The sequence below is a fragment of the Mus musculus genome, chromosome 3 (assembly GCF_000001635.26).
Source record: "Mus musculus strain C57BL/6J chromosome 3, GRCm38.p6 C57BL/6J".
Lineage (NCBI taxonomy): Eukaryota > Metazoa > Chordata > Mammalia > Rodentia > Muridae > Mus > Mus musculus.
In genome coordinates this window covers 114,094,016-114,116,026 of record NC_000069.6, presented here as the reverse complement: position 1 = coordinate 114,116,026, position 22,011 = coordinate 114,094,016, and the positions used below count along the sequence as shown (strand labels likewise).

At 34.6% G+C, this 22,011-nt stretch overlaps 1 protein-coding gene across 5 annotated transcripts in view; it reads right to left on the bottom strand.

Annotated features, from left to right (window-relative positions):
• The window catches only part of Col11a1 (collagen, type XI, alpha 1), a 190,278-nt gene that overhangs the window by 104,730 nt on the left and 63,537 nt on the right, over positions 1-22,011 (bottom strand). For 2 of the 5 annotated variants that reach the window (XR_375486.1, XM_006500969.1), the window contains exons 6-23: positions 21,014-21,166; positions 20,734-20,826; positions 18,773-19,027; positions 18,138-18,200; positions 16,910-16,951; positions 16,174-16,236; positions 14,514-14,588; positions 13,409-13,492; positions 10,581-10,637; positions 7,693-7,746; positions 3,939-3,992; positions 3,769-3,822; positions 3,556-3,609; positions 2,423-2,476; positions 2,265-2,309; positions 1,040-1,093; positions 497-541; positions 243-296 (exon numbers count right to left, since the gene is read on the bottom strand). Coding sequence is in view for 4 of the 5 variants with exons in the window: in XM_006500969.1 (XP_006501032.1) it covers positions 243-296; positions 497-541; positions 1,040-1,093; positions 2,265-2,309; positions 2,423-2,476; positions 3,556-3,609; positions 3,769-3,822; positions 3,939-3,992; positions 7,693-7,746; positions 10,581-10,637; positions 13,409-13,492; positions 14,514-14,588; positions 16,174-16,236; positions 16,910-16,951; positions 18,138-18,200; positions 18,773-19,027; positions 20,734-20,826; positions 21,014-21,166 (1,353 nt within the window). In the remaining variant the exon portion in view is untranslated. Of the gene's footprint in view, positions 1-242; positions 297-496; positions 542-1,039; positions 1,094-2,264; positions 2,310-2,422; positions 2,477-3,555; positions 3,610-3,768; positions 3,823-3,938; positions 3,993-7,692; positions 7,747-10,580; positions 10,638-13,408; positions 13,493-14,513; positions 14,589-16,173; positions 16,237-16,909; positions 16,952-18,137; positions 18,201-18,772; positions 19,028-20,733; positions 20,827-21,013; positions 21,167-21,393; positions 21,511-22,011 lie in introns of all 5 variants that reach the window. The other 3 variants (NM_007729.3, XM_006500971.1, XM_006500970.1) reach the window with 3 other exon arrangements.

The following is a 22,011-nucleotide window of genomic DNA, read 5'->3' as shown; positions in this document are numbered from 1 at the left end:
ATGCAAGAGCTTAAACTGCAGTTCTATCCAGAACCTTCCGCAGGTGTGGATTTCACCATGGCACCTTGTAAATGCTGGATAAGTCATCTTTCTCTTAAACATGTAAAAAAAGGAAATAGTTTGCACATTCACAGTTTACACATATTTGGCATTGCAAAGAATATTCTGACATTATGAAATTTATTTTAAATAAAGCAATCTTAACCTCTTGTCTCCCAGGAAAAATAGTGGCTTAGACTTACTTGAGGTCCTGGATTTCCTTGCTGACCTGGTGGTCCAGGCTCCCCTTGGGGACCCTGCATAGGAAGAAATAAAGTGATTAGTAAGGATTTTGTATTATAGTTTATTTTTTAACTCTAATTGTTAAAAACTAGCCCCAAATCAGTTCTTATTCAAGAAGTCTGGAAAATATATTTAGAAATATGTAACAATATGTTTGTAATTTAACAACAGTAACTCTGAAGTTGACATGAGTTTATAGATATTGACTACATACCATGTTTCCTTTTGGTCCTTGGGGGCCATCTATACCTCCGATACCCTTCAATGAAGAGCAAAATGGATTTAAAACTTTATATATTAAAAGAGAAGCCTGTGGTGACTGAAGAATTTTTTAAAAAATTAACAGAAATGAGAATTTAGCATGTAACAAAAATTAGGGAAGGCTTCTATAGTGCCTCCCATCCATGTCTATTTTGAAGATAATCTAGCATCATTTTCCATTGTATGCTATAATTAATCATGAAAAGTATAAAAGATACCTAAAGAGACTGAAAAATCAAGGATGGAGAGAGAAATCAATTAATCTGAGAGCCAGTATCCAGAGGCTCAGAGTACAGCCGGGCAGTAAACTAGTTTCTCTACAGAGTTCTATACATATACATAGGCATATGCATTACATACACATACACATACACACACACACACACACACACACACACACATTCACATACACACACACACACACACACACACACACACACACACACATATACATTTGGCAATAAGCTTTGTTCAGAATGTTCACAATAGTACATACAGGCTGCCCAGGGGGTCCTGGAGTTCCCCTTGGTCCCAGCAAGCCTCTTGGACCCTGAGAGGAATAAAAGAAAAAGAGAAAGCTTGCATAAGGAATGCCCTCAAAACAGGACTCTTTCACTAAATATTTTTAATATACTATGTGAGTTAAAATATTTATCCATCTCCTATCAGTGCACTGAAAGTAAATGTTTAAAGTACCATTTCACATAATATAAATATTGAATGTTTATATAGACACAAAAGAAAATAATAGATAAGTGTTTAGTATAGAAACTTTCTTAGATTCAATTTATTTACACATGCATCACTTGTAATGTTTTTTTTAATCAAAATCGTCTAATATTCTTAGTAAGATAAGTTTGTGTCATTTTCTAACTTGATCTGGGCACACTTGATTTTGTTATGATGGCACAGTTGAACAAACAGAAAAGCCCAGATTCCCATTCATTTTTCTTTTAGATATCTTGGGAGAGCATTCATGGAAGAACAAACGGCTAGGTATTTATCTATGGGGATTATACAACCATTTTCTACATTGAAGGTGTTTAAAATATTAACAGTTATATTCAAATTGCCTTTCTGTCCCGTTTTCCTCAAAGTTCTTTCCAAGCTTTAAAAAAGTAAGCATAATAATTTGCTCTATTTTCTTTACCATAATTGACCTGGCTGGCTTTATAATGAAGCAAATGAAAGCTGAAGCTAGGAAGCCTTTTCAAGTCTGGTTCTTTTCCTGAGTTGGCTTTGAGTAAATATCCACCACTGACCTTCCTTATTATCAACATTTATTGGAGAGGAGTAATATAATCTTTATGGGTAGCATGTAACATCTTAGTATCTTGCTTCTGAAAACGAAGTTAATTTATATACAAAAATTTATTCTGGAATTACTGGTAGTATTAGAAAATATTTTATTAAAAGAATAAATAAAATGCAAAAAATGAAATAAAATGTTTAAATTTTTTAAAAAAGTCTACAACTAAACGTAACTAATAAGAATTTTGACCAGCAAAATGTTTACATTGCTTTTTCTCAAGTCACGAATATTTTGTTCACAAGAAAAGGCAACTGTATTCACTCTGCTTTTTTTTTTTTTAATATGAAAATTCCTTGGCTAATTTGTATAAAATTCAATGTTTCCTGAGTTTAGCATTGCCGAACTAGTACAAGACACTATTCCTCATAAAAGAGATTGGTATATAAAAATAAAGAAAATAATTCCTTACAGCTTCACCTGGAAGACCCCTGGGCCCGATCTCCCCATCTTCTCCCTATGGGTGACAAAAGTGGAGAGAGCCCTATTAGAGGGGTGTGACTTCAAAAACACTTGCTCTTTTGTGGATTAATTGTAAACAAGTCTAAAACAAGAAAACTCTTAATATACCCTCATTCCATCATCGCCAGGGAGGCCAGGTGGACCTTGTGGACCTCTTTCTCCCTAAGGAATAAACAGAAACAAGAGAAATGTGGAATCAAGGTTATGAGTACATGAGAGTCAACACAACCAGGGTCAACAGGGCACATGTCCTGGAAACCTACCTTGCCTGGATCTTTCTTAGAGTGGTTCCAATAGTAAAATTTTAAACTCTAACAGGCTTTACAAATTAGTATGCTAGAAAATTCCCCCTCAAATTTTAATAAAAATGATATAATGAAAACATGTAAAATATTTTAGGCAGTTATTAAGAAATGAATCATTCAGAAAATTATTTATGAGCCTGTTAAGAATGGGCACAACTGGCTATCATTTTTTCTTAATTTCTGAATAATTCATATTAAATCAGCACAACTCATGAACACTTAGAGGTATTTAGAATTTATTTCACAAAACAAAATTATATGTGCATCCTATTATGGTTTAGGTGTAATATGTTATTTTATTAGGTGACTGTAAGATTAAATTTTCCTTTTTATTTCCAATTTACCTAAGTACAGTCCTAGATTTGTTCTTCATTCTGGTGAAGAAAGATACAAATAACCAATTCTTATTGTTTTTAAAACTGTCTCCCAATTTCCCACTAAAACATAACCTAGCAGTTGTGACTATTCAGCATGCTGACTTCTTTAGCCTTAGAGTTAATGCGTTCTTGCACTGAAGTGTGCAGCACAAAGAAACAATGTTGTCAGGATATCTGCAGGTGTCCTCTCCTGAGTTATTTCCATAGGAAAAAAAATGTAAAGAATATGCAATGCTCAAGAAATAATATTCTCATTTAAATTCTCCAACTCTCCTATTCAACTGTTCTTCCTCACAACTATGAGCATAGAGATTCTGCCTTTATCTTTTTGCACATAAAGAATATTTCAATGTCTACAAGTAGTGAAAAAACAGACTGGCACTGTGTATAATCTGCATCTACATGTTCTCAGTATCCAATAGATACAAAAATTTACCAAATGGAGTCACCACTGTTTGCGTTACTTTTTTTCTTCTGATTTCCAAAAGTACACCAAAACTACCTAACCTCCAAAGGTTACTATTACATTTTGGATAAAAATGTAGTAAAGGTATCTTACCCTGTGACCTTTGTCACCAGGCAGACCTGGAAGTCCATCAAACCCTCGGTCTCCCTGTAAAATCACAATCATATTACCATTATATTCTCATTCTGGGTCCGAACTCTAATGTCAGTGTAAAGTGTAAAATTCAAAAGATTTTATATTAAATTATAATACTGTCAAGGATAAAGTGCCAAACATTATCTGCATACAAAGTTATCAAGTCCTGACCTTAGACCCAGATTCTCCTGGCATGCCTCTTCCTCCATCAGCACCTGGACGGCCCTAGAAATGCCGAATGCAAGATTAAGTCAGGAAGGTCACATGACAATAAACACAAAAAGACAAACTAATCAATGGCTGAAGCTCCATCTCAAAGTTCACAAGGAAATTACCCTTACCCTCTTTCCAGGCTTTCCCGTTGGACCAGGAGGACCTTGGACACCTCGAGGACCCTATATGTAAACATTATGAAACTATATGAAAACTATATGAAATCACAATGCAGAAATCTTAATCAGTCAAAGTCCAAAGAGATGGTTTTAAAAACCGAAATTATCTGTGTTCTTCCTCATTTATTTAATCACAAAGAGATTATTTTGCCATAAAAATTCTGAAAAAGCATAAGTCAGAAAAGCAATTTTATTAAGGAGCTTCTCATATAAACAACTAAATTGCAAAATATTTTTATTTGTTTGTTTTGTTTTTAAAGATTTATTTATTTATTATATGTAAGTCCACTGCAGCTGTCTTCAGACACCTGAGAAGAGGGCATCAGATCTTGTTATGGATGGTTGTGAGCCACCATGTGGTTGCTGGGATTTGAACTTGGGACCTTTAGAAGGTCAGTCAGAACTCTTAACCGCTGAACCATCTCTTCAGCCTCTATTGCAAAGTATTTTATGTAGATGTGAATATAGTCAAACAAGAGAAATATAGTGATATACTTTTTAGCCTTTATGGTCAAGTACATATTCAGTTGTCAGAGAGATGGTTTCCACATAGCAGTCATCGAGCTATGATAATGTCATCATTCCGTTCTCATTTCAAGCACTTGACCCTTTCCTTTTTCATTGTTTAAATGTCCTCTCCTAGATGATTCATCTCCCAAACCACTGATCACATTGGATTTAATCACCTTTCAAGCATAGTGAAATCTCCTATAACATGATTACCTGTTTTCAACTAAATCTCAGTGAATGACTCTTCAACTATCCACAAAGTTATATATGATCATGTTCTAACTGAAAACATGATCTCACTGAAGGCTAAAATTATTTATTGTGGAAATGTAAGAATGACAGTGTCTAATCATTGGAAGTCAAAGAATGTAGCTTAAAAAAATGTTGGAGAGAAGTCTATAATGAACCTAACCAAGAGGGACGAGAAGTACCAACTCAACCAATGTTGCCAAGTGTTTTTTTTCCTTAATGAACTAATCTTATCTTACATGTGTGTGCCTGAGTGTATGTAAGTGAACCATGCATGTGCATGAGCCTGCAGACATCAGAAGGGGGCATCAGATGCTGTAGAACTGGACTTAAAGGTTGTTGGTAGCAGCCATGTGGGTACTAAAAACCAAACCTGGAACTTCTGAAAGTAATACATTTAGCTGATGAACAATCTATCCACCTGTGCAATATGGACAGATTTTAATGAAAAAGATACTTTGATATCACCTAACTTTTTGGACTTTAAGGCTCAACAAAGACCATATGTCCTAAAACATGTCATGCCTTCAGATTCACCATTTCTGTAAACAGATGAATATACATGTTGCTTTGTGAATTTTAATGAGCAATAATCTTACAATATTCTTAGGTAGCATATTTTAATATTTTTCTGAAATTCCCAGTGAACCAGTCAGCGTTTTCCATCGTTTTTATATCAATGTTAATTAAACAATGAAATCAAGACTAACACAGCTTGAGCTGTTTAAATATTGTTATCACTGTTCTAAGAGTTTTGTCACAAGAACTTGTGGTATCTATACAATGGAATATTTATCACCAAGAAAAATAAAGGACTGAAGGAGCTGAAGGGGTTTACAACCCCATAGGAAGAACAACAATATCAACCAACCAGACCTCCCAGAGCACCCAGGGACTAAATCACCAACCGAAGAGTACACATGGAGGGACCTATGGCTCCAGCCGCATATGTTGCAGAGGATGGCTTTATCTGGCATCAATGGGAAGAGAGGCCATTGATCCTGAGAAGGCTCGATATCCCAGTATAGGGGAATGCCAGGGGAGGGAGGTGGAAGTGGGGGTTTGGGTGGAGGAGCACCCTCATAAAAGCAGGGGGTGTTCAGAGGAGATGGGATAGGGGGTGTTCAGAGGAGAAACTGGGAAAGGGAATAACATTTTAAATGTAAATAAATAAAATATCCAATAAAAAACGAAGAAAAAGATTATAGTATTGATGCACTCAAATACTATGAGTCTGAAGACCTTATAAGTCTTATCCAAAAAAGTCAGTAATAGAATGTTGTATATGGCACAATTTCATTTAGATTTTTTTCTGAACACTGTGCAAAATTCCATGGCAAAGAATAGGAGAGTGGTTAGCAGATATTTGTAGCTCAAGCAAAGTTGAATTTGTAAGGAGGAAATACTAAGAAATTGCTGTGTGTCTTCTGGACATGACAGGACTGTTGCACTCATGAATTCCCAGCAGCTGGGGTTGACTGCATGTGATCAAGTGTTTCAACATTCTAGGATGGAGTGACTGTCACATATAATTGAGGTGTTTGTGGGAGTTAGTGTCAGTTTTCTTCAAAAGTACAGCTTCATGCAGGTCCCTCAATAGGAACAGAGGCTGTCCCAGAATCTGTTGCCTGACTCCCTGTTGATTCCATTCCCCTAACTGGGCTTCATTGTCTGGCCTCAGTGGGAGAGGATGTCCCTAGCACTGCTGTAATTCCATGTTTGGGGGGTCAGGGATAGTGGGGGGTTAAGGAAGGAGGGAGAAATTGTTGGGAGGATCTGCCTGAGGTGGTACTGAGAAGAGAGGAGGGCTGATATTGGGATATGAAATGAATAAATAAATAGCTGGGTTTTGTTGTTGTTGTTAATTTTAAGTACAGCTTCTAGTATCATAATCACATTTCAGTGAACGGCCCAACACCCATGAGTTATATATGGGCGTTACAAACTGGGGTCAATGAGACATTTAAGAGAAAACAGGAAAAACATGAACAGAGAGAGGACATCAGGTTGGGAAGGTGAGAGGGTAAGGGTAGGGACAGATCATGTTAGGAGGAGTTGGCCTTAAAGATGATTGAAATACCTCATCTGATCCTCTTAAAGAAATAATGAAACATTATTTAAAAATATTTAATAAAATAATTATTGTGATCTATAGAACATATTTTTTATCTTAATCATAGTTACAAACGTTATATAATGGGCTCTGATTCTATTATTCCTTATCACTTTTAAATAAATCTAATTATAGTGAAGAAAATGATATCATTAGGAAAGACTAAAGAGGGAGTAATGGTGGGTGAATATAACCAAAATGTATTCATGCATAAAATGGTGTGGAAATACATTATTAGGTATAATTAAAGTATGATTACAAAGCCTTAAAGGAAGAAGGAAAGCAATGAGAGGATAAGCAATGTAGAACTCCACAAACAGTGTGAATTTATATTCTATAGCTTATCGGACAGTATTCTCATTTAAAAATGAGTATTTTCAAATCAAATTGGTTCTTTTGTTTTGTTTTGTTTTGTTTTGTTTCGTTTTCTTGTTTCTATGATAACTACACTGAGCATAACATCTCTCTCTACTTATTATCTAATACACAAAGGTCTGACATTAGCTTACATGAAGTGCGCTAAGCAATCTGGGCTCACTTAAGCAGGAGAGAACTAGCAACAGAGCTGCAATCGCTTCTTTAGCCAACAGCATCATGTAAAAGCCATCTGCTCTCAAACCTGCGAGGGCCACCATTCACATGCTGTGGAATTAACCAACTCATGGAAAATCAACAGTCTACTCTGATTGTTTTTTTTTTTCTTTCAATTAAAACCATGGTATGGGCTTAAACGTGATGGAAATACAGTCTGTACTCCTAACATTTCTGTTGTTCTACTACATAAGTAGAAAAAATGAAAATATATAAAGGTAACAAATGATTGGCTCTTACCTGAGGACCTGGATCCCCACTCTCACCTTTGGCTCCAGCTGAACCAGGACCCCCCTGAGGATAGAAGCAAAACAGACGACCAATTAATGTTAAGTCACCAATGCTCTTTAATTCACTCAAAATAAATAAACATTTTCTTAATCAGTTTGATACTTCTCATGCAATGAGCTATTTAAGTCCTGTGTCTAAAGTATAGCACTTCTAGACAGTCAAGTGCATCCTGATATATGAACCATATATAAAGATCTATATTACACTTGCAAATGAACAGAAGCCAACATTGAAATCACCCTGAATTTTTCTTTTAAATTTTTGCTGTAACAAACATTGTCTGGTAAACAAGACCAGAGAAACCACTACATTGTGAGTTACTACTAGGGCAGTGAATTTAAACAGAGTCAGGCATACACTGAGTTAATTCACACAGTAAAGGTTGTGCAAAACCAACTCTTTATGAACATATAATTCTCAGGTAGTGCATTTTCTAGTAGTAAACTGTTTTAGGATGGTGTTATTGGTACCATTATTATTATTGTAAAATAATATCAAAGCATTTCCCTCAGATTGTTTTGATTTTTCTATAAATATAAATCATTACAATAAATATAGCTTACAACTGTTTATATAATTTAAACAGTACAATGAGGCCAAGTAGATTAACTGCAAGAGAAAATTAATTACTTTAGAAAGGAGATATGGTTGGGAGGTAGAGGCAGATTTCTGAGTTCGAGAGGCCAGCCTGGTCTATAAAGTGAGTTCCAGGACAGCCAGGGCTATACAGAGAAACCCTGTCTCAAAAAAGAAAAAAAAAAAAAAAAAAAAAAGGAGTTATGGAATATGCATCCATATTATCAAAAAGTTTATAATATTAAGTTAATATGGTTGTAATAAATTGCTTCGTGTGTTAACAGGTACTCTCTTTTTTTTTTTAATCAGTATACCTTCCTTTAAACTAAGTTACAACAACAATAACAAAAACAAAAAACAAAATCAAAACTTGATAAATCAGAAAGAAGCTTTCTCGCGCCTCCTTGTGGCAACAAAGTAAAATAACTCCTACTCTGTCTCGCAAGAAAGAAGTCAATGTTGAACGTATTTGTAAATTTTCAAAACTATGATGATTACCTCCAAGCTTCTAATAAATAGCTTTTGCAACTAATTGCCTATAATAAAATGAGGGCAAGGCATTAAATTAAATTATTAATCGGGGAACTGAATACAATTATAGAGTGGTCGGGTTGTTTTTTGGTTTATTGGCTGGGATTCATTGTACGTATGCATCACTTGCTCTGTAGATTGTAGTTACATCTTTCCACATATAATCAAAATTATCACATAATTGACGGGAAGGAAGATGTACAGGATATTATTTCTACCCTCTTTCTATCCTAAAATTTTGTAAAATATTTCTGTATTCCTCTCATGTGTCTATACTTTATTTCTATCACCAACATGTGAATAAAATTTATTTCTTTTGTGACTTAATATATTTTTCTAGTAGTTTGAAAAGCACAACAATAAGAACTTTTGATAACCTGTTCAAAACTGTATATAATTAAAGTCCTATTGACTACGTTACCTGAACATTTCACACAGGAGTATATATCAAAATTATATACATACATATGTATATAAGATGAAAATTTAAGGCTTAAAAGAAATATACATTTAAAATGGCAGGCGAACTTTTTAATTTTTACTGTATTATACTAATGCATTTATCAGTTTATCTACTTTCTTTGCGGTACCAGTTATTAACGTATTATCAGGGATTAATTAACCAAGCTTATTTTTATTACTATAGTACTACTTAAAATTAGGGAAGGTGAGCCTCCCAGAAATTCTTTTATTATTCAGGACTATTTTCGTTATCATGTTTTTGTGTCTCTTTGGGTTTCCATATGAGCTGAAAACTACCTTTTTAACATCTGTAAAGAATTATATTGGAATTTTGATAGGAATTGAATTTAACTGCATATTGCTTCAGATAGGCTAACCATTGTTATTATGTTAATCCTCCAGACATGAGCAATGGGGATCTTTGCATCTTCTGACATCTTCTAAAATTTCTTTCTTCAAAGACTTGATGTTTTATCATACAAATCTTTTATTGCTTTCTTAAGATCTTTTATATTATTTGAGGCTATCATGAAAGGTTTTGTTTCCCTGCTTTCTCTCTCAGTCCTTTCTCATTTGTGTATTGCAGGCAAACTGTTTTTTTATGAATTACTTTTATAACGAACTACTTGTCTGAAAATGTTGATCAACTGTAAGAGTTTCCTCTGATGGGAATTCTCTGGGTCATTTACGTGTACAATTTTATCATCTGTGGGCAAAGATACTTTACCTTCTTTCTTTCCAACTTACAGGAAGAGAACAATATGAATAAAATATGACTAAATTTAAGAATTGTTTTAAATGATGAAAATATAATAAGAAAGAAAACATTCGGTGGAGGCACAAAAAAGGAAACTAATCAAAATAATTTGTATAAAAATTATTTTCAATAAAATGGAGTGTAAAAATTGCACAATAATTATCAAAGATTTCACAGGCAATTTAGTAAGAACTCAAGTATATAATTAACTTTCAAGAATTTAATGTAAAATTGCATTTTGATAATTAAATAGAATTCAAATAAACTATAATGATGGTTTAAGTAACAGTTATGTGATTTTATTACATTTGTTTAATTTTCCTTTAATTTGATGATAGCCTCCCTAAAATCTTATGATCAGAATTATGAAAAATTAAACTAAAACTCTTTAAATGAGTCAGTATCAGTCATAAACAATTGGTTTCTAGCCTGAGAAATGAACAGAGTCTGGAAGATGATGTGGGAAAACATATCAATAGGAAACTTTTAACATATAATTTATGTAACATACCACAGGACCTGGTCTTCCAGTAAGACCCATTGGGCCAGGAGGGCCTCTCAGAGCAATCTAGAAGATAAAAAGTCATCAAGTTTAGTAACTCTTTCCTAGTAGTATGTTGTAGCACCAATCATTTGGACATGATATCCTTGGGTAGTATATATAACTGAGGAAGGTGTAATAGCAACTTGCTAGGAAAAGTTTAGTCAGTGGTGAAGTGCACATAGCTAGAATGTTCTATTTACTGGTCGGTCATGTCTCAAACTGTTGTACAGTCTTGTACAGTATAGTGCCAAAATTTAATCAGATAAAAATAGATGTCAGGAAAAATAGATTATCTAATTATTTTCTACTCTGAAGCATACTTCAAAAAAACAGAACGTTCTTGGTCTTCATTGTGCAGGCATGATCTTGGGTAGAGATCTTTTATTAAGGTGAACAATTAAAGATAAATATTTTCTAGTAGTTTTTTGGAAAAAAATTATGGTGATCATTGTGAGGCAACAAGGCAGAATTGGACACAATAGACTGATTGGATGATTTATCCTTAGATTCAGTCACTATAAGAAATTTGGTTATTTGAAAAGTTAGAATGCCAAGCAGAGCAAAAATACTTGATAGATGTTAATTTAATTTACTGTTTTAAATATTAATGAAACAAAACCAGGAAGACCTCTGAAGTTCCACCAATAACTCACCATGAGTGTTTGGACAACATACTTCTTAATTCTTGAGATTAAGCTGAAAAACTGAAATTTAAAATCTCTCTCTCTGTCTTTTAAACAAGTTAACATGACAAATCATATAAACTGACTGTAAAGACATCATTACACTGTAGATTAGTGACTCTCTCATCCCTCATTGTATGAGCTTCTTTTAGCAGTAGAAGGTGATTATCAGAGCCTCCCAACTGGACAATGTGTGGAGAATGAGGGACTGCAGAATGTTCAGCTGCAAATGAGTCAGCCATAGCACAGGCCTTCTGAATCAGGGATCAACGTAGAAGAGGCAGAAAGATACTAAGACCCAGATAGACAGATGACTATGATGAGACAATATACTCTGGATGCAACTGGACAGTTGTACATATGAACTGAGAGATGCTATCACAGTGTGCTCAAAACCTACACAAGATCAAGCCACACGAAATCGATTCGTGGGATTGGAAGGATATCAGGAATTCCCACTGTCAAGTTTTATCAGGGAAGTGGCCTACCTGACTGACCCAGGCTCAGGGAGATGGTCCTATCATTCCTTCTAAGGCTCTGTCCCACAGGTACCTGGCAACAGCCAGGTAATACCTGGCTTTTCTATGAAAAGGGCTAATCACACCCTCCTCACTCTCTCACTCTCTTACTTTCTTACTTTCCTACTCTCTTCCCCTCATATTCACTTCCCTCTCCATCCCTTCTGTCCCCATTCCTCTCCACCCTCTCTCTTCATTTGTTCATGGCTGACTTCTCCTCGTCCTCTTCCTTCCCCTCCTTCCCCTCCTTCCCCTCCTTCCCCTCCTCCTCCTCCTCCTCCTCCTCCTCCTCCTTCTTCTTCTTCTTCTCCCTCTTTCTCTCCCTCCCTCCCTCCCTCCTTCCTTCCTCTCCTCCTCCTTTCTCTCTCCTCTCTCTCTCTCTCCTCTCTCTCTCTCCTCTCTCTCTCTCTCCTCTCTCTCTCTCTCTCTCTCTCTCTCTCTCTCTCTCTCTCTCTCTCTCTCTCTCTCTCTCTCTCTCTCTTCCATTCTCAACTCCCCAAAAGGGAAGGGATGCCTCAGAATGAGCCCACAGAGGCATCCCCTCCCTTGCACCATAACCTACCTACAACCAAACCTACAACAACAAAAAAGAAAAATAAAACATGAAAATAAAAAGAAAATGATAATGGAGCTAGATGAAGAATTTGAAGGAAGGGAACTGGGGGATGACCTGATCAAAAGACATTAAAAATATGCTTTAGGGAAATAATTGATCAGTAAAGACTAAAAATAGGAGAAATCAAACAGGGAATTCTACAGTCTCAAAATGTACTAACTTCAACTAATTCAAAACAATGAAATTTTTAAGAAAAATATAGAGATAATTAGTTATTATAAGTAAATTTAGTTATAATATGCTTTGATATAATAAGCACATATTCTCACTATCATTCAATATCACACAATCAAATAATCATTTTTCAGATGGATAATTTTTCATAATAAGTAAATATAGAAAATAAATTAATACTTTCATTTACATATTCAGTATTTTACAGATACATAAATGATGATCATGAATAAAAAGTTATCTTAGACATGATACAGTACAGTTATAATAATGATACTAATCCTAAGCCCTACTTATTTTTTTTCTTAATGACTATAAAGTTATGAACAAAAGCATTATATGAATTCTGATTCCTTCCTTGTTTATTGTCTGGATTTTCACATCTACATCTTAACTGCTCTAAAGCTAACTAAAAATGAAAGTAATTATTTCATTTATGAATTAGAGGAACATACTCCTTTCATTGTGTGTTTTCACAATTACTGCCATAATAATAGGTTCACAAGTTAGCAGAGAAAAGTCAGGATGTGAAAGATAAGGAATCCTAGATATAATCTCTTTATATTCTTTTAAAAATAGGAGCTTTGTATGCCATGGTGGGATAATGTCAGCATTTCATGTGGCAATTCAAGGGTCATTCATTTAATATTAAATTAGTAACTATTATTACTTCGAAGATAAATACGCTTTTAGAGTCTTTCCATATAAAATCTATGTAATGCATAGAAACACTCTTCAATGGGCCTACACACTGCTGTCTGGTACAGAATCAGGTCGTGTGAACATGACTTCATGTTTTCTTACCCGAGCCTGCTGAAGAATCGCCTGAGCTTGGGCTTCCTGTGCAGAGATTGTTGGTCCTTTGGAGCCGTCACCCCCATAGCGGAACTAAGAAAAGATAATATGAGCACAAAACAGTCCTTTGATAGATTTATGAGATTAGGTCCTTTAATCATCAGATTAAAAATTGAATTAAAGATTGGTATTTACAAAAGTTCAAAGTCACGTCACAATGAGCTTTCTGTTTGAGAGAGCAATTCTGCCTCAGTCTCATAAGACAGTGCTTGCTGCACAGTCCCCTTATCAATTTTAAAGCAACTGTAAATATATTTTTTCATTTCAAATTTTATTACTGATACACTTTTTTAAAAAAAAAAAAGTCATGCCTCTTTTAATCTGCAGAAATGCTTCCCACTCTGACAAGTCATTCACAGGTATAGCAAGTATATTAGATTGAGCAAAAGCTACATAGGTAGCTCTGCTCTGGTAACCAAAACCTTTGGAATCTCCAAGACCACAAGGAAATATGTGAGGCTATGCCAGGGCCTGGCAAACACAAAAGTGGATGCTCACAGTCAGCTATTGGATGGAACACAGGACCCCTAATGGAAGAGCTAGAGAAAGCACCCAAGGAGCTGAAGGGGTCTGCAACCCTATAGGTGGAACAACAATATGAACTAACCAGTACCCCGGGAGCTCGTGTTTCTATTTGCATATGTATCAGTAGATGGCCTAGTTGGCCATCATTGGGAAGAGAGGCCCCTTGGTCTTGCAAACTTTATATGCCTCAGTACAGGGAAACATCAGGGCTAAGAAGTGGGCGTGGGTGGGTAGGGGAGTGGGGGGGGGGAGAGTCTGGGGGACTTTTGGGATAGCATTTCAAATGTAAATGAAGAAAATACCTAATTAAAAAATTATAAAACAAAACAAAACAAAAAACTAGTTTAGGGCAAAGAACGCTATTTGCCAGAGTTCTATTCAATGAAATGCCCTATATTCAAGTTCTGCTTGATTTCCTTCATTCCTTCCCTTCCAAAATGTTTCTACTCAATGATTGAATTACAGTGTTGTTTGGTTACATAATGAAAGGTAACAAATTTGTCTATATAAAACATTTTTTAAAACCTACTGGTAACATCAGCATGGTTCCAGGAGGTCCAGGTAAACCATCAGCCCCTGGTAAGCCAGGACGTCCTGGTGGGCCCTAGGAAAGGAAATACAATGAACAAGATCAATTATTACAATTTATAACATCAGTGAGCCTGTAATTGCTAAGAATATAAAATATAAAATTGTATACCATGAAACTATCCTATATATTCTGGAGGGGAAATCAGTATGAAGAAAAAAATGAAAATTTAGTTTTCTACAGTTGAAAACAGGTTTACTTTCACAAAATTGGGTTAAGTATTACTAGATAGATATTTACATAATATCTATTTAACATATAAATAGATATTTAAAGTGTATCTTCTACCTATGTTAAACTATCAAAAAATAGTCACCATTAGTATAATTACTAAAGTTAATACAATAAACTGATATTAAGATATCCATTAATAAAATTGTCTTAAATTTGTGCTTAGTGATATACTGAATGTGTATATGCATACCTGCATGCACATATATGTAGAAATTCGCATATGTTTACAACATAGATATACATGATTATAGAGTATCAAATTTATACGCATACCTGCATAAACAAGTTTGAATGGATGATACATATATATGAGTTTTCAGTAAAAGGAATCTGACTTTTACCAAGTCAAATCTTATTTAGTAAAAATAAATGAAGGATCAAATTCTAAAAGTTAATAACTATATATATATATATATATATATATATATATATATATATATACATAGTTATATATATATATTAGATAGATAGATAGATAGATAGATAGATAGATAGATAGATAGATAGATAGATAGATACAACTCAAACTACCAACGACAGTGTTTTTAAAACTAAAATGATGTGAAAGGCTGTGGGAGATACATCATTGGGAAAGCGCTTGCCATGAAAGCATAAGGATTTGAGCTCAAATATCCAGCTCCCACACTAATCCTTGGACTGACAATGTCAGTGATGACTTGTAATTCTAGGTCTCAGGAGGAGGCAAAGACAGAGAATCTCTTGGGCAACTTGGCTAAGCAGGCTCTTGGTTCAACTAGAAACCATAGGTCAAAATGTAAGACGCTGTGAGATTAATAAATACAACTGACATCAAAACCTGTCTTCCTGCATACTTACTGACACATGTGTATGCACACACCACATACACACACACACACACACACACACACACACACACACACACACACACACGCACACACATGCACACACACACAGGCAGAAGCAAACACATATTCCCACACACATGTGAACACAGATATGTGCACCCATATGTATTAAATAAAAAAAGCAAACAAACATTTCCATCAAACTCGATGTCTGAAATTATGCAGATGAGGTTAGAAAAATGGAATACATCAAGATCATACTTCTTGTGTTCATATTTGAAAAACGACTCTACTCTAATTACCCATGTGCATAGGAGACTTGACAAGAATATTGACTCACTAATCATGTAGATAAAATCTTTATCCCGGCTAAAACATGTCTGAAAATTTAAGTAAAATGTCACACAATCCTAAATTTGTAGAACTCTCATCCCACTCTCCCAACAGAAAAAAAAGGCACCATGTTAATTTGAGGAAAACATTAATTTTAAGGCCATGTGCTGCACAGTTGCCATGTGACATCCCCACCTTTCACTTACCCTATCCCCAGGGTCGCCGGGAAGCCCAGAAGGACCTTGTAGCCCTGGAGGACCCATAAGACCCTGCAGAGAAAGAAAACATGGTCTGAAGCAACTTCCTGTCTCATCAGTATTCAAGCAAAGGCAGGCCTCTCACACTCAACGTGTGCCTCATTTATATTTTATAAATATACCCTTAACTCCGAAACAACTGCTCTATTTAGCTTCCTGTGAAAAGACAACTTATGGGAAACAGTTCTGTATCCAGCACAACTGTTTCTCTATGAGTCTGTGTTCAGCGTGGAGGCAGACGCCAAGGGAAAACAGGAAGGAAAGCAGCGTGCCAATGAAGTGGCTGTGGTGGAGGCTGGTCCCAGGTTCCTCCTGAAGAAATGGCTATTCATAAGACTCGACCTCAAAAATGTGGTAGTAAAGTTGAACAAGTAATCACTTAGCTTGCCAGCATTTTAACATTTTTGTTTTTGTAACTACTTAAAAGCATCGATGCCACATTTTTTTATAACAAAAATTTCCTATCTCACACAGGCATACATATATGGAAAAATATAATATATAGAAAGGAAAAATATTCAAAATTTACTTTAAGGCCTATCAATAGAGTCATTCTTACGAAAAAAAAAAAATAATAAAGAGTTTGAGTCTAACAGCTCCTAAGCTTGACGTATCTCTTCTATAAATCAAATAAGCCTAAAATACAAACATTTCAAGTATATGGCAGAAAAAATCATTTACATACCGCTGGTCCTGCTGGCCCAGGTGGTCCTTCAACAAGCATCCCCTATAACAAAAAATAGCCGTGTAGCTTTTAGCCTTTCGACTAACTATAATAGTTTTAAAGCAAATTCCAAATTCATATGATATAAAACAATTAAAACGTGGTTTTATGGGAAGATAAAATAATTTGAAATAATAGAAGACATAACCTTTGCTATTAGTGAATATACGAACTAATTGAAAGTAAAATAAATACTCAGACAAATGATATTAAGGAGAAAGAATATGCTAAGTGCTTCTGTCGAGAGTATAGCAGAGATGCCTTAGTAAGCGCTTCCCTAGAACTTAATTACTTAATTTATAACAAAACACAACCGAACAAACAAAAATACAGGATCATGATAAATATTTGCTATACTAATGGATGAATTGATGAATGAACTAATGAAAGAAAATACCTAAACACTTTAATTCCAATAAAATATATTTATTTGTGTTTACTGAAAGAAATACATGTGTCTGAAGTGAACCCTTAAACCAACCTACAGCTCCAATAAACTGCTTTCCCCAGGTAGCTGGTCAATGAAAACTGTTTTTTTTTATAAATTGCTTCTTGAAAATATATACCTCTTAACAATACCTTGAGAGTTCATAGCATTGATACAATCATAGTTTCAGATAATCATGCAAGTAAACAAAACAAAATTTTAGAGAATATTCTTGTCTTAAAGTTTCACACAAAAATGCCATACATACGGACCACAGTCACTACTTCGTCTCCCTAACACTCCTGTCTGTTGTGATCTACTCAGTTCTCTCTCTCAACTCCTTATCCATTCATTTTATTTTGTTATTGTATAATGTACTTTTAATAACATTTCTAATATGGTAATTATCAGTAAACAAATATCAGTAAAATCACAGACTGAAGACCTACAGCCATTATATCTCAACTACCAACCATTTGAGATCACAGAATAAAACATGTAAATTCAGATTTGTAAACAAAAAAATTGGACCAGAAAAAATTCCAGCCACTTTCAAAATTCCAAATTCCATAAATGTGTGATAATTTTATTTTACTGAAATTTTGCTTTCCAGAAAAGGCATTACTACCCACCTGTTTTGGGGTAAATTATAAACATCAGAATTTTCATTGAAAATGTAGGGTCTTATATAATGACAAGGAAATGACAATTCATAAATTAAATGATTGTAGCAATCTTTAAAACAAATGCCAAAGCACTTACGGGTTCAACCACAGCCGGTTCCCCCTTCTGCCCTTTCTCTCCATATGCACCATGTCCATTTATCTATTGAGCGAAAGTTAAAAACAGGCTAAATATTTTTCAATAATAATTTAACCACCTAGATATATTTAAATCAACCTTTCATCAATCCTTTCATGAAAGAAACATTAAGAATTTCAATAATGTCAGATAAGCAAGAGGACTATTGAAATACCAACAAACTGTTGCTTCTTTACATTTCAGTTACAGCAAGTTAAATGCATTTGTAGCCTCAAAACGGTCTCAAAAATAAAAGAAATATTGCCAAATAAAATATAGAAAACAGTCTAAAATACAAAACAAGAGCTAGTAGTCAGAAAAGCAATGACAAGATTATTTAAATTTATCACTGATGAGAAAATTGGGGTACAATTTTATTTACAATAATTTAAAAGGAAGACTGCAGAGAAAGCCCAAGACACAACCTTTGTCAACTCCCACTTGAAGAAACCATCATGGATCTCTAGGGTTTGGTCAGTATCCACAATGGACTTAAGACCTCAGCTACATTTTAAGCCTGAAAACACGTCAGAATGAGCACAGAAACATTCCCAAGATAAGACATGCGCAGGGCCCGGAGCGTAGTGCTGACTTACGCTTGTTTCTGTGAAATCAGTTTCTGCTGGGACACCTGGGCCAAATTCTTCATTAGGGGAGGTCGTAGTCCTTTCTTCATATTCTTTGTATTCATAAAAATCATATTCACCTAAATCTCCATCTACCAGGAGATCAGAATCCCTGCCGTCTACTCCTTTGTTCCCGTACAGAATATCCTCGGAAGTGTTTCTCTGGACATCATAATCCTCTCCGGTTAGATATTCTTCAGTAAAACCTTCTTCAACTGGATTTGGCTATTCATTTAAATTTCAGGGAATTGGAGAACATGAAGTTTACTGTTAGTAAAGCAAGGTGAGCGTCAGTGACTACAGCCTAATGGCATGAGATAGAAATGGAGCTCATTATCATCAAGCAAGACAGGAGCCTAGAAGGAGGCTGCTGGCTCGGTATCACTGAAAGGAATATACTTGTACATACACTGATATGTACAAAGACATATTGCTTTCAAAGCACCTTTCGGCATCAACTGCAAATGTCCACAAGGATTCAACAAGTGTGTTTCTTCTCACTATGGAAAATTTGCTCACCAATTAGGTGTTACTTTATCGCATAAGATCTGAACAAATAAAGTACGCATATTTTAATTTTATGAATAGTTTATGAATGCTATTATTCATAAAATTTTATTATGAATATTTGCTTAGTTTTCAAATATTATTGGACAATAGAGCAAAATACAACTGCTATAAAGATAAGCCTTATAATTTGATATTCAGTCTTGTCAGCTAAATATTAGTACCAGTATGTGAAAACTATTCTTTGTGGTGGCTATTCAAAGTGTCATGCTCATAAGGGACGCCATTGTTAACATACCTTATGATTGCAATCAAGGTAAAATTGAATAACCTTCCTTGTTACCCTTGGAATTACATTTGAAAATTTGTTCTCAAAGACAAACTGAGTATAAATAGTAGAGTAACATGGACTACATAGGCAGCATTATAGAAAATTAATTGAATGAGAATAATAGTTAAGTCATTGCTATGACATTACTGTTTTGGGTATAAAAAAGTCAACAATTGTAAATTTTTAGTCTTAAATATGTAACACATACTTCTTCAAGGAAGTTATAACTTGCCTATGATGTAATTTATGTTGCTTTTAACTGATGTAAACAGTTGAATGAATTTATATATGAAACTTAACATCTTGAGCTGTTGTAATAATGCTCATAAGAAAGAACTGAGACTGGGAAAAGATAAAATTCATTCACACCATAAATGCTTATAACTCTAAAGGATGTGACTGAATTATAGGTATATTTTATTGGAACAGATATAATTTCAAATAATTAAATTGTTTGCACTTACCTAATATTAACTTACAGATGATAATAATATAAATAATGGGCATGAGTTATTTAACAATATTATACTGAATTTCCTGTTGATCTGTTTCATAATCAAAATATATGTGAATTATGAAACTTACAAGGACCTTAACAGACCTACCTATCTTGAAACACTTACATGGAAAATAATTGAATATTCAAACCAGATTATTTTAATCATAATTAACATTCTAAAGAATTTTAAAATGTAAATGCTTGTTGTCATTAAAATGAGTGTTCCCATTAATAAGAGGTGAATTGTATCAGTTGGTGATACAATTATCACTGCAGAGGATTCTTCCCCACGAAGAATCATGCTGTGAATACTCTTTGTAACATGTTAAAAAAGCTTGCTCGGCAGTAGGAGCAATTAAGAAATGATAGCAGCCAATTCCGTTTAAAAAGTATGGAATTTGCATGAAGCAGTGTCATGCAAATTCTGCACTGACATTAACTGTAACTGCAGGTGTTTTGTAATTATGAACCGAGACTTCTGTTTCACTATCAGTGGCAACTAAAAGGATCCAGTGACTGAGATGCTTTTCCAAGGAAATCTACCAAAACATGTTACACATTTTGAAAGCCACAGGGAGATTACTGCTGGATTACCTCATTCGATCCTGATACCCGCCTAGGAGTCTCAGTCTGGTAAGGTTCCATTGTTCCATAGTTGTAGTCTTGAAAATCATCCACAATATTTGCCTGATGATAAATTCAGAAGAACAAGGGTTAGAAAATCTGTAATGTAATCTCAAGTGAGTGAAAAATCATGATTTAATTGCATTACAGTGTTAGCCAAATTGGAATTGATCTAATTGGGTTAAGTCTAAGACTCATCAGAGATCTTCCATCTCATCTAGGACAGATCTTGATTGCTTTTTCTCGCTACCTGGACCCCTAGTTTGGCTTTGGCTGTGGCTGGATTACGTTTCTTCTTCTTGGATGCAAATTTTTCAGATTTGGGGGATGTGAACTTTTTAGTTTTTTTCTTTGAGTTAGTGGTCAATGTCCTCTTCTTCTTTGTGTAATTGGATTTCTTTTTCTGTAAAATGTCATGAAAGATGGAATGGAAAACATGTAGTGAGAAAGAAAATAAAGCGTATGGATAAAAGGAAGGAAATGAAAATGCAAACATGGTCAGCTCTCCTCCAGGTGTCTCTGTCAAATATAACATGTTATTAATTCACAGAAGCGAGTGATAGGTATTCGGTAAGTCTGAAGGACGATGAAGAGTGGACACCACATACAACAGACAGTTCTTGGTTTTACCTCTGTTTGTGCTACTGTTTCTTCAGTAAAAGTAGGCATCTCTGTTACACTCTCAGCCTCTTTATAGTCTGTCTCCCCATATTCATAGTCATACTCGATTATATCCTCAGGTGCATACTATGTTGCAAAGGAACAAATATTGGGCAAGTTGGTTAGTTGCAAGTAATATTAACAGAGTGGAAATCATCTGCTTAACATTTACACAAAGTAAATGTTAAGAGAGATCATACATGAAGCAGGAATATTCTATTGTATACAGAAGCTAATGATATCAGAGATATCAAGCAAGCTTACTAAGAAGTGAGCAAGTGATTACAGCTGTAAGAAAAATAAAAGTTTGAGTAATGAGTCAAACTTTTATTAAACCTTGAATATTAATTCAAAATTAGGATTTGTGTTTTGGGAATAGTTGTTAAATATGTTTTAATTTTCATATGTAAAGATCTTCTGTGAAATACCTTCCTATGAAAATATTAATTTTCCTGGGGCTGCAGCTTATTGGAAAAATACTTAGCTAATGCATATCGGCATTGGCTTGAATCAGAAGCATAGAAAAAATAAAACTAACAAATGTAGCATTTAAATTGGTCTGGTTTTTCAATACATAAAACAGTAAGA